The following is a 17,976-nucleotide window of genomic DNA, read 5'->3' on the forward strand; positions in this document are numbered from 1 at the left end:
GACAAAGGATTAATCTCCAAAATATATAAACAGCTCATGCAGCTCAATATTAAAAAAACAAACAACCCAATCAAAAAAATGGGCAGAAGACCTAAATAGACATTTCTCCAAAGAAGACATACAGATGGCCAAGAGGCACATGAAAAGCTGCTCAACATCACTAACTATCAGAGAAATGCAAATCAAAACTACAATGAGATATCACCTCACACCAGTTAGAATGGGCATCATCAGAAAATCTACAAACAACAAATGATGGAGAGGGTGTGGAGAAAAGGGAACCCTTTTGCACTCTTGCTGGGAATGTATATTGATACAGCCACCATGGTGGTTCCTTAAAAAACTAAAAATAGAATTACCATATGACACAGCAATCCCACTATTGGGCATATACCCAGAGAAAACCATAATTCAAAAAGACATATGCACCCCAATGTTCATTGCAGCACTATTTACAATAGCCAGGTCATGGAAGCAACCTAAATGCCCACTGACAGACGAATGGATAAAGAAGATGTGGTACATATATACAATAGAATATTACTCAGACATAAAAAGGAACGAAATTGGGTCATTTGTAGAGACGTGGATGGAACTAGAGATTGTCATAGAGTGTAGTAAGTCAGAAAGAGAAAAACAAATATCGTATATTAACACATATATGTGGAATCTAGAAAAATGGTACAGATGAACCAATTTGCAAGGCAGAAATAGACACAGATTTAGAGAGTAAACATATGGACACCAAGGGGAGGAAGTGGGGGGAGATGCTGGTGGGATGAATTGGGAGATTGGGATTGACATATATACACTGATATGTAAAAAATAGATAACTAATAAGAACCTACTGTATAAAAAAATAAATTTTAAAAAAGAAGGTAATGGTTAATACTGTCAAATGAATAAAAAAGAAGTCTTTCTCTGTATGCAAATTTTAGACCATAATCAGTATGGCTCCACTGTGAATTCTTACTTTTCCAATTACTCATGCTTATGTATACTTACTTAAAGTATTCATCAGAAGGCCATTGCTGTCATGATGTTTATTATGACTGGCCACTATCTCAGGAATCCTGCACTGTGGCATGGTAGACATGGTAGGATGTTCTGAGACATAATTCCCTGGATCAGAAGGAGAGGATCTGCACTCTTCATCTTCTGAATCACTAGAACTATCCTCACTGCTTGAAGATGATGAACTTTTGGAATCTGATGAACTATCACAACTACTCATCTGGTCCATTAGACTAGCTTCTGCCTTCAGTTCTGAAAATAAAACAGAAGTTAATAGTTAGCTTAAATAAATATTAACTATAAATATTAAATAAATATAATAAAATTAGAATGTATCAGTTTCTAACAAAGTTGATGAGGAATAAATAAGACTAAACATACATTTACAGATTTAAAGCATTTTATTTAAAAAGCTCCTTTACTAGTACAAAATGAAAAGTAAAATTCCTCTTCTTCCCCCCTCCTCAAGTTCCTTTAATCCTACTCTCCAGGAATAATCACTCCTAACACTTTCTTGTGACCGTTTATGTTTTAAAATTCTGCTTGGAAACTGGCATTTTGGATTTTGACACTAACTCACCTACTGTTAGAGCTTGAGTGTGGTCTTTGTTACTAACTAACCAAGAGTTTAAAAAAAAATGTCAGGACTTCCCTGGTGGTGCAATGGTTAAGAATCGCCTGCCAAGGCAGGGGACACGGGTTCAAGCCCTGGTCCGGGAAGATCCCACATGCCGTGGAGCAACGAAACCCGTGTGCCACAACTACTAAGCCTGCTCTCTAGATCCTGCAAGTCACAACTACTGAGCCCGTGTGCCACAACTACTGAAGTCTGCGCACCACAACAAGAGAAGACACCGCAATGAGAAGCCTGTGCGCTGCAACGAAGAGTAGCCCCCGCCTGCCCCAACTAGAGAAAGCCTGAGCGGAGCAGCAAAGACCCAATGCAGCCAAAATAAATAAATAAATATTTTTTAAAAGTCAACTTTTCTAGCAAAAATTGCATCCTTGAACCCAAACCTGTCTTTCCCAGCTCTTCTCTGGTAGTCTTTCTTTCTCCCTCTCCTATGTCTGGACAACATATACACATAGTTCACAGACGCCCCAAAAAATAAAATAAAAAGCTCCTCTGCAATCAAGCCGAGCTATATTCAATGTTGGGATTATGAAAAGTAAAAGACGTAGGCAATATCTAAACTTAAATACTATATTTACTTATGCCATTATACTTAATTACCCATGTAACTCAAATAAAATACAAAAAAGAATGTGAACGTTTTAAATTGTAAAAATTGAAATCTGTTTTGTTAGAAACCGTCCTCCAATTCTTTCCTTATTCCCCCAATACATGTAATGCAACACAATACATAGAGATGAATTTTTTCAGCTTTACTGAGGTATAATTGGCAAAAATCTTGTACATATCAAAAGTGTACAACATGATGCTTTGATATACATATACATTGTGAAATGATTACCATAATCAAGTTAACACATAATCTCACATAGTTGCCATTTTGTGTGTGTGTTTGTGTATTGTGGTAGAAACACTTCTCTTGACTAGCCTGCTGTTGTTGGATTCCCCTTTCAATCTGGGGGAAGAATAAGCCTATCTGAGACGCCTTCTGTAACTAAGCTGGAGTCAGGACATGCTGGGCCTGAATTGTCATCTTCTGAAGGGGAAGATTACAAGATGCCCTGAATATGCTGTTCTTCTAGTGCTTCCTTGGGTCCCTAACCAGATTACCTTCCTCTTTCCATCTTTCAGAGCTCTCCTTTGATTGTCTTTTGCCTTATTTCCAGGGTTTATAGTTTTACTTAGTGGGGAGAAGCAGAAATAGATAAGTCTATGTCATCTTGTTCCACAATACATTTTAAGAGACTGAACTTATACAGAGTATGTTCTCTATCAAAACAAAATAATTTAAAATTTATAAATGGAACCTAGATAATATTCAAGTAGTTGAGAACTAAACACACTTCTAAGAAACCCATGGGTCAAATACGAAATCAAAAAGATTTCAGAAAATATTTCTAATTGAATGAAAATAAAAATACAACTTATCAAAATCTGTGGAATACAACTGAAGCACAGCTTGGAGAGAAATTTGAAACATTAAATGATTATACTGGGGGAAAAAGGAGGTCTCAATTAAATGAACTAAGCTGTACCTTAAGAAGTTAGAGAAAGAAGAGCAAATTAAAACTAAAGTAAGCAGAAGGGAAAAAAATAGCAAAAGCACAAAACAAGAAAGACTACAGAAAAAAAAGTGAAAATAAATGAAACATAAATTGACTGCTTGAGATAAATAATGTTGATCAAACTCAACCAGGTTTATCAAGAAAAAAAGATACTAGATATAAATTACTAACATCTGGAGTGAAAGAGGTGACAGCACTACAGATTTTACAGCATTAAATGAATAGAAAGGAACACTGTGAACTACTTTATGTCCACAAACTCAATAAATTAGATGAAATGGATCAATTCCTCGAAAGGCACAAACTACTAAAGTTCACTCAAGAAGAAACAGATAACCAGAATATCCATAAATCTTCTAAAAAAAACTAAGTTGTAGTTAACTCTCCCCACACCCTACACACAGATCTCCAGTGACAGATGACTTCACTAGTGAATTCTACCAGTTATTTAAGGATGAAATAATGTCAGTTTGATACAAATGCTTCTGTATAATTAAAAAGGGAGAAATACTTTCCAATTCATTCCTTAGGGCCAGAATTACTGATACAAAATCCAACAAAGACATTACCAGAAAAAAAATATCCCTTATGAACAGACACAAAATTTTTAAATAAAATTTTACCAAATCAAATTTAATAATATATAACAGTGGTTTTCAACCAGCTATGATTTTGTCACCCAGGGAGACATCTGGCAATCTGGAGACATTTTTGGTTGTCACAACTGGGGGCAAGTGGTGATACTAGCATCTAGTGGGTAGAAGCTAGAGACGCTGCTAAACATCCTACAATGCATAAGACAGCCCCTGACAAAGAACCATCCAACTCCAAATGCCACTATTGCTGAGGTTAAGAAATGTCCTCTATTAAAAGGACAATACATCATGATTAAGTGGGGTTTTCCAAGGAATACAAACTTTCAAAAATCAATCCATATAATTCACTATATTAGAAACTGAAAAATAAAAGCCATCTCAAAACAGCAGAAATTTCAACAGTGATTCTTTTTTTTTTTTTTTTTTTTTTTTTTTTTTTTTTTTTTTTGCGGTACGCGGGCCTCTCACCACTGCAGCTTCTCCCGCTGCAAAGCACAGGCTCTGGACGCGCAGGCCCAGCGGCCATGGCTCATGGGCCCAGCCGCTCCGCGGCACGCGGGATCCTCCCGGACCGGGGCACGAACCTGCGTCCCCTGCATCGGCAGGTGGACTCGCAACCACTGCGCCACCAGGGAAGCCCTCAACAGTGATTCTTGATAAAAACTCAGCAAAATAGAAATAAAAGTTAACCTTATGAAGGACATCTAGGAAAAGCTTACAGCTGAAATCGTACATAATTGTAAGGGACTGAATATTTTCCCTCCAGCATCAGAAACAAGAAGTTTTCCACTTTGACCACCTCTAGTCAACGTTGTATTGAAGGTTCTAATTGGTGCAGTAAGTCATGAAAAAGAAATAAAAGCCATCCAGATTGGAAAGGAAGAGGTGAAATTGTCATTATTTACAGATAACATGATTGTCTATGTAGAAAAGCTGATGGTATCCACAAAAAAGCTCTAGAATAGTGAGTTCAGCAAGGTTAAATATACAGGGACAAAATACAAAAATCGGTTTTATTTCTATGTACTAGCAATGAGCAATTAGAAATTAAAATCATATAAACAAGAGCATTTATAATAGCTTCTGAAAATTAAATAATTATTAAAAAATTAAATAATTATAGATAATTCTGACAAAATATTTGAAGGACCTGTATGTTGAAAACCATAAAGCATTTCTGAGAGAAATTAAAGATCTAAATAAATGGAGAGAGATACTGTGTTCACGGGTCAGAAGACTCAATATTGTTAAGATGCCAATTTTACCCAAATTGATCTATGGATTCAATGCAATCCCAATAAAAATTTCAACAGGCTCTTTAAGAAACTGAGAAGCTAATTCTAAAATTCACATGAAAATGGAAGAGTCCTAGAATACGCAAAACAACTTTGTAAGAGAAGAACAAAGTTGTAGGACTAAAATTTCCTGGTTTCAAGACATTATAAAGCTACAATTATCAAGACAGTATGGTGTTGCCATAAACAAATAGATCAACATATCAGAATAAAGAGTCCCGAAATAGAAACACACAATATGGACAACTGATTTTTTTTTTTTACAAAGGTGCAAATATATGAGAAAAGACAGTCTTTTCAACAAATGGTGCTGGAATAATTCAATATCCACCTGCAAAAAAAACCTCTGATACATACCATATACCATATACAAAAATTGACTCAAAATGAAGCATGGGCCTAAATGTAAAACTATAAAACTTCTAAAAGAAAACATGAAAGAAAACCTTTGTTACTATGATCTTGGTTTAGGCAAAAAATTTCAATATGACACCAAAAGGAGAATCCAGAAAAAAATGGATAAAATGCATGTTTTCAAAATTAAAATCTTTGGCTCTTCAAATTACATTGTTAAGAGAATGAAAACATACAATCCAAAGACTGGGAGAAAGTATTTGCAAGGCATGTATCTGATGAAGAACTTGTATTCAAAATATATAAAGAATTCCTAAAAGTCTAATAAGAAAATAAATAATCCAATTTTTTAAATGGGCAAAAGATTTGAATAGACATTGTGCCTGAAGAAAATATAATGATGGCAAATAAGGACATGAAAAGATACTCAACATCATTAGTCATGAGGGAAATGCAAACTAAAGTGACAATGAATATGATCCAACAATCCCACTCCTGGGCATATATCCGGACAAAACCATAATTCAAAAAGATACAAGCACCCCTATGTTCACAGCAGCACTATTTACAATAGCCAAGGCATGGAAACACCTAAATGTCTATTGATAGATGAATGGAAAAAAAAGATGTGGTGTGTATACACACACACACAAACACACACACACACACAATGGAATACTACTCAGCTATAAAAAAGAATGAAATAATGCCATTTGCAGCAACATGGATGGACTTAGAGATTATCACAGTTAAGTGAAGTAAGTCAGAAAGAGAAAGACAAATACTATATTACTTATATGTGGAATCTAAAACATGACACAAATGAACTTATCTATGAAACAGAAACAGACTCATATACACAGAGAACAGACTTGTGGTTGCCAAGGAGGAGAGGGGGTGGAGAGGGATGGATTGGGAGTTTGGGATTACCAGATGCAAACTATTATATACATTGGGTTGGCAACAAAGTTCACTCAGGTTTTTCTGCTGAATCGCTTTGCTGTATACCAGAAACTAACACAACATTGTAAATCAACTATACTTCAGTAAAATAAATTTTAAAAATTTTATTTAAAAAAAAAATTAAGCCACAATAAGATACCACTACACACCCCATTAAAACTGATAAAAGCATTGATATAGATGTACACTGCTGGTAGGAATGTAAAATTGTACAACCACTTTGGAAAACATTTCGGCAGTTGCTTAAAAAGTTAAATACACACCTATCATACAATCCAGATATTTCACTCCAACATATTTGCTATGGAGAAAACAAAACATTTGTCTTTTCAAAGACTTGTATGTTATGTTCATAGCAGCTTTATCTGTAAAAGCCAAAAACTGGAAACAACCCAAATGTCCATCTTCAGGTTGAGCAGATAAACAAATTCCTGTATATCCATAAAGTAGATTACTGCTCAGCAGTAAAAAGGAATGAGCTATTGATACAACCTTCAATAATGGATGATTCTCAAAATAATTATGTTTAGTGCAAAAATCTATGCAAAAAAGAGGACATACTATATGATTCCACTGATACAAATTTCTAGAAAAAGCAAACTAATGATAATGACATAAAGCAGATCAGTAGTTACCTGGGAATGGATGGGGTGGGAAGGAGTGGGAGAGAAGGATTACAAAGGAGGAGGAGGAAGCTTTTCAGAGTGATAAATATGTTCATTACCCTGACTGTGGTTGTGGTTGTAATTTTAGGATGTACACATATGTCAAAACCTAGCAAACTGTACTTTAAATACAGGAAGAGTTTGTGTCAGATACACATAGAAACACACCCGCACAAGTGATCCTACATGATTTCTGAGCCTGTGTAATTAAAAAGATAAAGTTTTGACCTCACTCCTCTGTATCCTTTCTCCCTTCCACTCTCCCTTTCTCGACACTTATTCTTGGAACCCAGCCACTATGTTGTGAGGAAGCCCAGGCCACCTGGAAAGGCAATGTGTAGCTTTTCCAGCTGACAACCCCCAAAGTCTCAGCCAAAAGCCAGCAACAACTGACAGATGTGAATAAGTGAGTCTTCAAATGATTCCAGCTGCTAGACCCCAAGTCAGTCCAGCTGACACCAGCTGTTCCTAGAACAGCTATGAACTATCCCTACTGAGCCCTACACAAATTGAAGATTTATGAGCAGAAAATACGTTGTCATTGTTTTAAGCCTGCCCAAGATTTTCCTTAAATTCCATATATTTGGAAACCACAAAACATTCTTATAAATGATTTATTGTCTAAGAACTGAAATTACAAAAATTTATAGAATTTAACTACCACAGAAGTGTTAGTCATTTACTAGATGCAGTGATACCTAGAAAGCTATTTATACTCTTAAATGCATACAAAAGATAAATTCAATATACATGAACTAAGCATCCAATTATAAGAACAACACAGCAAACTCAAAGCAAGTCAAAGAAGGAAATATTTTTTTTAAAGAGCATACATTAATGAAAGAGTAAAAAAAGGAAAAAGAAAATAACAATAAAAATTAAAATAATAGCTAATATTTGAATACTTCCTAGTGCCAGGAATTGCTTTAGGTACTTTATATATATTTATTGCATTTAATCCTCTCAATAATCCTAATTATTATCTCTATTTTAAAAATAAGAAAACATACACAGAGAGAATAAGAGGTTAAGTAAATTTCCCTAGGCCACCCAGCTGATAAGTGATGGAGCTAGGATTTGAATGAGAGTAGTCTGACTCTGAAGATGTCATTCTTAGTCACCACATTTATTATGTCTCACCAAGACCAAAAGCTGGTTCACTGAAGCCTAATGAAATGTATCAAATTCTAGAAATATTGGTTAAGAAAAAGAGAGAAAGGGCACGAATAATCAGTGTTAGGAATAAAAACGTGCCATAACTACATACATTGTAGAGATTTATATGGACAAATTATGCCAGTATTTTGAAAATGTGAATTAAACTAATAATTTTCAAGACAAATATGAATTACCAAAACTGAATGAAGAAATAGACAAATATGAATTACCAAAACTAAACGAAGAAATAGACAAACATGAATTACCAAAACTGAATGAAGAAATGGAAACTGAACAAACCTATCGTTATTAAAGAAATTTAGAAAAATCTACCACATACAAACTGTTTCAAGGAATAGCAAAGTATATAATTCCTTTAGAGTACATTCAGACATGTGCATAGATAGACAGGAAAAGGAAGAGAATGTGTTGGAAAGGAAAGAAACTTCTTTAATTTTTTAAAAAACTGAAACCAAAGTGGTAAAATGTTAAATCTAAGTTGTAGGTTTATAATCTGTTACATTATTCTCTGTAATTTCTATGTGTTTGAACTATTTCTTAAGAAAAATTCTAAAGGTTAACTGAAATAATGTACAGGAAGACTTGGCACATAGTAGTTGCCCAAAAAATAAAATATAACATATTTTTACATAACATAAAAAGTATACAGGGACTTCCCTGGTGGCACAGTGGATAAGACTCCATGCTCCCAATGCAGGGGGCCTGGGTTCAATCCCTGGTCAGGGAACTAGATTCCACATGCATGCCGCAACTAAGAGTTTGCATGCCGCAACTAAAAGTTTGCATGCCACAACTAAGGAGTCCATGTGCTGCAACTAAGGAGCCCATGAGCTGCAATTAAGGAGCCCGCCTGCTGCAACTAAGGAGCCCATGTGTCACAACTAAGGAGCTGGCAAGTCGCAACAAAGGAGACCTGGAGCAGCAACTAAGGAGTCCTCCTGTCACAACTAAGGAGCCCATGTGCTGCAACTAAGGAGCTGGTGAGCCACAACTAAGGAGCCTGCCTGCCACAACTAAGACCCAGTGTAACCAAATAAATAAATAAATATTAAAAATATATACAATATAGGCAGAAATTAACATAGTTGCATTAGGGTGGTGAGATTATGAGTGGTTTCATATTAACATTGTTTTTACATTATATTGTCTTCTCAATAAATAATCATTATCTGAAAAATAACAAGTTCATTGTAAAAATTCAAATAACAATTTGCACCACAGAAAGTGAAAGGTTCCTATAATCCAAACTCCCAAAGATAATGCTTACATTTTAGTATAATTCTTCCAAGTTCATCTATGCATCTGCAACTATATACACATTTTGTTTTCAAAAATGGTTCATACACACTCACACACATTGTATAATACGTAAAAACATTTTTACTTAATAATATATTTGGATATCATTCTTTGTTAGTAAAATGTGCACTAGCTCTTTTTTAATAGGGATGTATAGTATTGTAATCCCTTCTTGATGTGCACCTAGGATTTTTCCGTTTTTTCCTTAGTATAAAAAAAAACGCCACATTGCGCACTCTTATGTGACTGATATAGGTATATCTATATAATTATGTATCTATCTGTACAAGTTTCACAATAAGAGAAATTTCTAGACTTTCTAGGCAAGGAATAGGCACACTTTTAATTTAACAGTTATTAGCAAATGAGGATGATAATGAAAGTAAAACCTTATATAGTAGTTTCTTTGTGCTAGACCCTGTTCTAAGTGTTTTGCAGGAAAAATTCCTCTACAAAAAAATATATGTCAATTTATGCTTCTTCAAAAATGTATGCACACATTTGTTTCCTTTTATATCCTCACCAGTACTGGACGTTGACAATTATTTTAGCTACTACCAAGCAGATAAATGAAAAAATATCTCTTTCCCTATCAAAATACTCATGACTTTTTTCACAGAACTAGAACAAACGACCCTCCAATTCATATGGAACCACAAAGACCCAAAATTGCCAAAGTAGTCTTGAGAAAAGAGAACAAAGCTGGAGGTTTCACACTCCCTGACTTCAGATTATGCTACAAAGCTACAGTAATCAAAACACCATGATAGGGCTTCCCTGGTGGCACAGTGGTTGGGAGTCTGCCTGCCAGCGCAGGGGATGCGGGTTTGAGCCCTGGTCTGGGAGGATCCCACATGCCGCAGAGCAACTGGGCCCATGTGTGCCACAACTGCTGAGCCTGCGCTCTAGAGCCCACGTGCCACAACTACTGAAGCCCGCATGCCTGGAGCCCATGCTCCGCAACAAAGAGAAGCCACCGCAATGAGAAGCCAGCGCACCACAGCGAAGAGCGGCCCCCGCTTGCTGCAGCTACAGAGAGCCGACGTGCAGCAGCGGAGACCCAGCACAGCCAAAAATAAATAAATAAAATAAATATAAAAACAAAACAAAACACCATGATACTGGCACAAAAACAGGCACATAGATCAGTGGAAAAGAATAAAGAGACAGAAATAAACCCATGCACTTATGGTCAATTATGACAAAGGAGGCAAGAATACATAATAGAGAAAAGACAGACTCTTCGATAAGTGGGGTGGGGAAAACTGGACAGCTACATGTAAATGAATGAGATTAGAACATTTCCTTATACCATATACAAAAATAAACCTGAAATGGATTAAAGACAGAAATGTAAGACCTGAAATCATAAAACTCCAAGAGGAGATCATAGGCAGAACACTCTTTGACATAAATTGTAGTAAAATTTTTTGGATCTGTCTCCTAAGAAAAAAGAAGCAAAAGCAAAAATAAATGGGACCTAATTAAACTTAAAAGTTTTGCACAGCAAAGGAAACTAACGACAAAATGAAAAGACAACCTCCTGATTGGGAGAAAATATTTGCAAACGATATGACTAATAAGGGGTTAATATTCAAAATATATAAACAGCTCATAAAACACAATATCCCAAAATACCTAAACAACCTGGTTAAAAATGGGAAGAAGACTGGAATAGACTCTTGCCAAAGAAGATATATAGATGGCCAACTGGTACATGAAAAAATGTTTAACACTGTTAATCATCAGAGAAATGCAAATCAAAACCACAATGAAATATCACCTCACACCTGTCAAAATGGCTATCATCAAAAAGTCTACAGGGCTTCCCTGGTGGCGCAGTGGTTGAGAGTCTGCCTGTCGATGCAGGGGACATGGGTTTGTGCCCCGGTCCAGGAGAATCCCACATGCCATGGAGCGGCTGGGCCTGTGAGCCATGGCCGCTGAGCCTGAGCGTCCGGACCCTGTGCTCCGCAACGGGAGAGGCCACAACAGTGAGAGGCCCGCGTACCGCAAAAAAAAAAAAAAAAAAAAGTCTACAAATAACAAATGTTGGCAAGGATGTGGAGAAAAGGGAACCATAGTACACTGTTGGTGGGAATGTGGATTGGTGCAGCCACTATGGAAAACCGTATAAAGGTTCCTTAAAAAAACTAAAAATAGAATTACCATATGATCCAGCAATCCCATTCCAGGGTATATACCCAAAGAGAACAAAAACACTAACTTGAAAAGATACATGCACCCCAATGTTCATAGCAGCATTATTTACAATAGCAAAGATATGGAAGCAACCTACGTGTCCATCAACAGATAAATGAATAAAGAAGATGTGGTATTTATATACACACACACACACACACATATATACACAATGAAATATTACTCAGCCATAAAAAGAACAAAATTTTGCCATTTGCAACAACATGGATGGACCTAGAGGGTATTACGCTTAGTGAAATAAGTCAGAGAGAGTAAGACGAATACTGTATCTTATCCCTTATACGTGTAATGTAAAATCTAAAAGATAAAACAAAACATGTGTATAACAAAACAGAAACAGACTCACATATATAGAGAACAAACTAGTGTTTACCCATGGGGAGAGTGGGGGTAAGATAGGGGTATGGGATTAAAAGATACAAACTAATATGTATAAAATAAAATTTAAAAAGGATATATTGTACAGCACAGGGAAATATAGCCATTATTTTATAATAACTTTAAGTGGATTATAATCTATAAAAATATTGAATCACTATGTTGTACACCTGAAACTAAAATAATATTGTATATCAACTATACTTCAATTAAAAAAAGAAAAATGTCTCTCTTTTTTTTTTTTTTTTTTGGCCACGTTGGGTCTTTCTTGCTGTGTGCAGGCTTTCTCTAGTTGTGGCAAGCGGGGTCTACTCTTTCTTGTGGTGTGTGGGCTTCTCATTATGGTGGCTTCTCTTGTTGTGGAGCATGGGCTCTAGGCACTTGGACTTCAGTAGTTGTGGTGTACAGGCTCAGCAGTTGTGGCTCAAGGGCTCTAGAGTGCAGTCTCAGTAGCTGTGATGCATGGGCTTACTTGCTCCACAGCATGTGGGATCTTCCCAGACCAGGGATCAAACCTGTGTCCCTTCCATTGGCAGGCAGATTCTCAACCACTGTGCCACCAGGGAAGTCCCCAAATGTCTTTTTTTGTTGAGATGCTTTGCTATGTAGCACATGGTCAGTTTTCTTTTGTTTTGTTTTTTAATTTCACGTGGACTTGAAAAACCTGTATATCTTGAACTGTGGAAGTGCTATTTATGTTTACTTAGTTCAAGTTTCTTAATGGTGTTTTGCAAATCTTATTAATCTGGAGTTTGCCTGAATCTATCAATTACTGAGAGGGGGTATACTAAAAATCTCCCACTATGAAGTGAATTTATCCATTTTTCCTTGAAATTATGTTAAACTTTTAGCTTATTCATTTCTAGGCATACTCTTGTAACCCCTTCACAGTGTCAGACATTGCAAGAATGAAACTATTAAATTTTATAAAAAAATATCTTTTAATCTTAAAATTTGAACTTTGAAAGCATTAGTGAATCTGATCCATTTTTCATACATGTATTGGCCACTGTACATCTTATGTTGTGAGATAGACTTAAGTCTAGAAAGAAATTCTGCATGTGATAAAAATGGCTTTTCAGAGCTAGAAGATTTAAGGAACAAACAAATGAAAAATACAATTACTGAAATGAAAAATACACTAGAAAGAATCAATAGCAGAATAAATGAGGCAGAAGAACAAATAAGTGAGCTGGAAGACAGAATGGTGGAAATCACTGCTGCAGAACAGAATAAAGAAAAAAGAATGAAAAGAAATGAGGAAAGTTTAAGACGTCTCTGGAACAACATGAAACGGACCAACATTTGCATTATAGGGGTCCCAGAAGGAGAAGAGAGAGAGAGAGAGAGAGAGAGAGAAAGGGCCTGAGAAAATATTTGAAGAGACAATAGCTGAAAACTTCCCTAACATGAGAAAGGAAACACTCACTCAAGTTCAGGAAGTGCATAAAGTCACATACAGGACAAACCCAAGGAGGAACATGCCGAGACACATATTATTCAAATTGACAAAAATTAAAGACAAAGAGAAGATAGTAAAAGCAACAAGGGAAAATCAACAAATAACATACAAGGGGATTCCCATAAGTTTATCAGCTGATTTTTCAGCAGAAACTCTGCGGACCAGAAAGGAGTGGCACAATATATTTAAAGTGATGAAAGGGAAAAACCTACAACCAAGAATAGCCTACCCAGCAAGGCTCTCATTCAGATACAATGGAGAAATCAAAAGCTTTACAGACACGAAAAAGATAAGAGAATTCAGTACCACCAAAGCAGCTTTACAACAAATGCTAAAGAAACTTCTCTAGGTGGAAAAGAAAAGCCCTCAACTAGAAACAAGAGAAGCTCACAGGTAAAGAGAAACATACAGTAAAGCTAGGATATCATCCATACACAAATATATCAAAACCAGCAATCGTGAGAAGAAGAGAGTACAAATGCAGGATATTGGAAATACATTTGAAATTAAGAGAACAGCAACTTAACACATTAAAGACTGGGGATTTTTTGCAGAAACTAACACCTGTGGCTGTAATACGTCTCTGGTAAAAAATGTGTTAAAACAACCATATATAGATATATATGTATATAAATATATACGTATATATATATATATATATATATATATATATGTATAGGCTGCTATATCAAAACATCATGGTAACTGCAAACCAAAAATCTACAATAGATACACAGAAAAAAATAAAATACAATCCAAACAACACTAAAGACAGTCATCAAATCAAAAGAGAAAAGAACAAAAGAGGAAGGGAAGAAAAAACACCTACAAAAATCCTAAACAATGAACAAAATGACAAGAAGAACATACATATCGATAATTACCTTAAGCAGTTCTAAGAGGGAAGTTTACAGCAATACAATCTTACCCCGTGAAACAGGAAAAATCTCAAATAAACAACCTAACCTTATAACTAAAGAAACTAGAGAAAGAAGAACAAACCCCAAAGTTAGTAGAAGGAAAGAAATCATAAAGATCACAAAAGAAATAAATGAAATAGAGATGAAGAAAACAATAGAAAAGATCAATGAAACTAAAAGCTGGTTCTTTGAAATGATAAACAAAATTGATAAACCTTTAGCGAGACTCATTAAGAAAAAAAGGGAAAGGGCTCAAATCAATAAAATTCGAAATGAAAAAGAAGTTACAACTGACACCATAGATACATAAAAGATCACAAGAGACTGCTATAAGCAACTATATGCCAAGAAAATGGACAACCTAAAAGAAATAAACAAATTCTTAGAAAGGTACAACTTCTAAGACTGAACCAGGAAGAAGGAGAAAATATGAACAGACTAATCACAAGTACTGAAATTGAAACTGTGATTTAAAAACTTCCAACAAACAAAAGCCCAGGGCCAGATGGCATGACAGGTGAATTCTATCAAACATTTAGAGACGAGTTAACACCTATACATCTGAAACTATTCCAAAAAATTGCAAAGGAAGTGACACTCCCAGACTCATGCTATGAGGCCACCATCACCCTGATACCAAAATCAGACAAAGATACCACAAAAAAAAAAAATTACAAGTCAGAATCACTGATGAACATAGATGCAGAAATCCTCAACAAAATACTAGCAAATCGAATTTAAAAATACATTAAAAGGATCATACACCATGATCAAGTGGGATTTATCCCAGGGATGCAGGGATTATTCAGTATCCGCAAATCAATCAGTGTGATATACCACGTTAAGAAACTGAAGAGTAAAAACCATATGATCGTCTCAATAGATGCAGAAAAAGCTTTTGACAAAATCCAGCACCACCCACTTATGATAAAAACTCTCCAGAAAGTGGGCATGGAGGGAACATACCTCAACATAATAAAGGCCTTATATGACAAACACACAACTAACATCATACTCAGTGGTGAAAAGCTGAAAGCATTTCCTTGAAGATCAGGAACAAGACAAGAATGTCCACTCTCGCCACTTTTATTCAACATAGTTTTGGAAGTCCTAGCCATAGGAATCAGAGAAGCAGAAGAAATAAAAGGAATCCAAATTGGAAAAGAAGTAAAGCTGTCACTGTTTGCAGATGACATGATACTATACATAGAAAATCCTAAGGATGCTACCAGAAAACTACTAGAGCTTATCAAGGAACTCAGTAAGGTTGCAGGATAAAAAATTAATACAAAGAAATATCTTGCATTTCTATACACTAACAATGAAAATCAGAAAGAGAAATTAAGGAAACAATCCCATTTACCATTGCATCAAAAAGAATAAAATACCTAGGAAAAAAACTACCTAAGGAGGCAAAAGACCTGTACTCTGAAAACTGTAAGACACTGATGAAGGAAATCAAAGATGGCACAAATAGATGGAAAGATATACCATGTTCTTGGATTGAAAGAATCAATATTGTCAAAATGACTATACTACCCAAGGCAATCTACAGATTCAATGCAATCCCTATCAAATTACCAATGGCATTCTTCACAGAACTAGAACAAAAAATTTCAGAACTTGTATGGAAACACAAAAGACTCTAAATAGCCAAAGCAATCCTGAAAGGAAAAATGGAGCTGGAGGAATCAGGATCCCTGACTTCAAACTATACTATAAAGCTACAGTAATCAAAAGAGAATGGTACAGGAACAAAGACAGAAATATAGCTCAATGGAACAGGATAGAAAGCTCAGAAATAAACTTACACACCTATGGTCAATTAATCTATGACAGAAGCAAGAATATTCAATGGAGAAAAGACAGTGTCTTCAATAAGTGGTGCTGGGAAAACTGGACAGCTACATGTAAAAGAATGAAATTAGAACATTCTCTAACACCATACACAAAAATAAACTCAAAATGGATTAAAGACCTAAATGTATGACCAGATACTATAAAACTCTTAGAGGAAAACATAGGCAGAACACTCTGACATAAATTGCAGCAATATCTTTTTGGATCTACCTCCTAGAGTGATGAAATAAAATAAAAAATAAACAAATGTGACCTTAAAATAAAATGGGACCTAAAAATAAACTTAAAAGCTTTTGCAGTGCAAAGAGAAACCATAAACAAAACAAAAACACAACCCACAGAATGGAAAAAAAACATTTGCAAATGAAGCGACTGACAAGGGATTAATCTCTAAAACAGACAAACAGCTCATGCAGCTCTATATAAAAAAAAATAAACAACCCAATCAAAAAATGGGCAGAGGATCTAAACAGACATTTCTCCAAAGAAGACATACAGATGGCCAAAAGGCACAAGAAAAAATGCTCCACATTGCTAATTATTAGAGAAATGCAAATCAAAACTACAGTGAGGTATTACCTCACACCAGTCAGGATGGCCATCATCAAAAAGTCTACAAACAATAAATGCTGGAGAGGGTGTGGAGAAAAGGGAACCCTCCTACACTGTTGGTGGGAATATAAATTGGTACAGCCACTATGGAGAAAGGTAAGGAGGCTCCTTAAAAGAGTAATAATAGAGCTACCACATGATCCAGGAATCCCACTCCTGGGCATATACGGAGAAAAACCATAATTTGAAAAGACATGTGCACCCCAATGTTCAATGCAGCATTATTTACAATAGCCAAGACATGGAATCAACCTAAATGTCCAATGACAGATGAATGGATAAAGAAGATGTGGTATATATACACAATGGAATATTACTCAGCAATAAAAAAGAATGATATAATGCCATTTGCAGCAACATGGATGGACCTAGAGATTATCATACTAAGTGAAGTAAGTCAGACACAGAAAGACAGATATCATATAATATCACTTACATGTGAAATGTAAAAAGATGATACAAATGAACTATTTACAAAACAGAAACAGACTCACAGACTTTGAAAACAAGCTTATGGGTACCAAAGGGGAAAGGTGGGGGAGGGATAAATTAGGAGTTTGGGATTAACATATATACACTACTATATATAAAATAGATAATCAACAAGGACCTACTGCATAGCATAGGGAACTATGCTCAATACTCTGTAATAACCTAAATGGGAAAATAATTTGAAAAAGCATAGATACAGGTATATGTATGACTGAATCACTTTTCTGTACACCTGAAACTAACACAATGTTGTAAAGCAACTATACCCCAATATAAAAAAAAATTGAATTAAAAAAATGGCTTTTCATATCAGCAGAAGAAATATTGGCTTATTCAAAAAATGGATATTGATACTCTTTTTCAATACTATATTTGTTGATTCTCTATCAATACCTATTTAATTACACTGTTAGGGAGGAAGGAAATTTAGATTCTTATTTCTTAAACTAGAATTCCAGATAGCCC

At 35.4% G+C, this 17,976-nt stretch overlaps 1 protein-coding gene across 1 annotated transcript in view; it reads right to left on the minus strand.

Annotated features, from left to right (window-relative positions):
• Positions 1-17,976, minus strand: part of EAF2 (ELL associated factor 2) — a 49,227-nt gene that overhangs the window by 13,626 nt on the left and 17,625 nt on the right. Inside the window, exon 5 of the mRNA XM_007122624.2 lies at positions 1,006-1,266. Within this exon, the coding sequence (XP_007122686.1) occupies positions 1,006-1,266 (261 nt within the window). The remainder of the gene's footprint in view (positions 1-1,005; positions 1,267-17,976) is intronic.

Source organism: Physeter macrocephalus, chromosome 1 (genome assembly GCF_002837175.3).
Source record: "Physeter macrocephalus isolate SW-GA chromosome 1, ASM283717v5, whole genome shotgun sequence".
NCBI lineage: Eukaryota > Metazoa > Chordata > Mammalia > Artiodactyla > Physeteridae > Physeter > Physeter macrocephalus.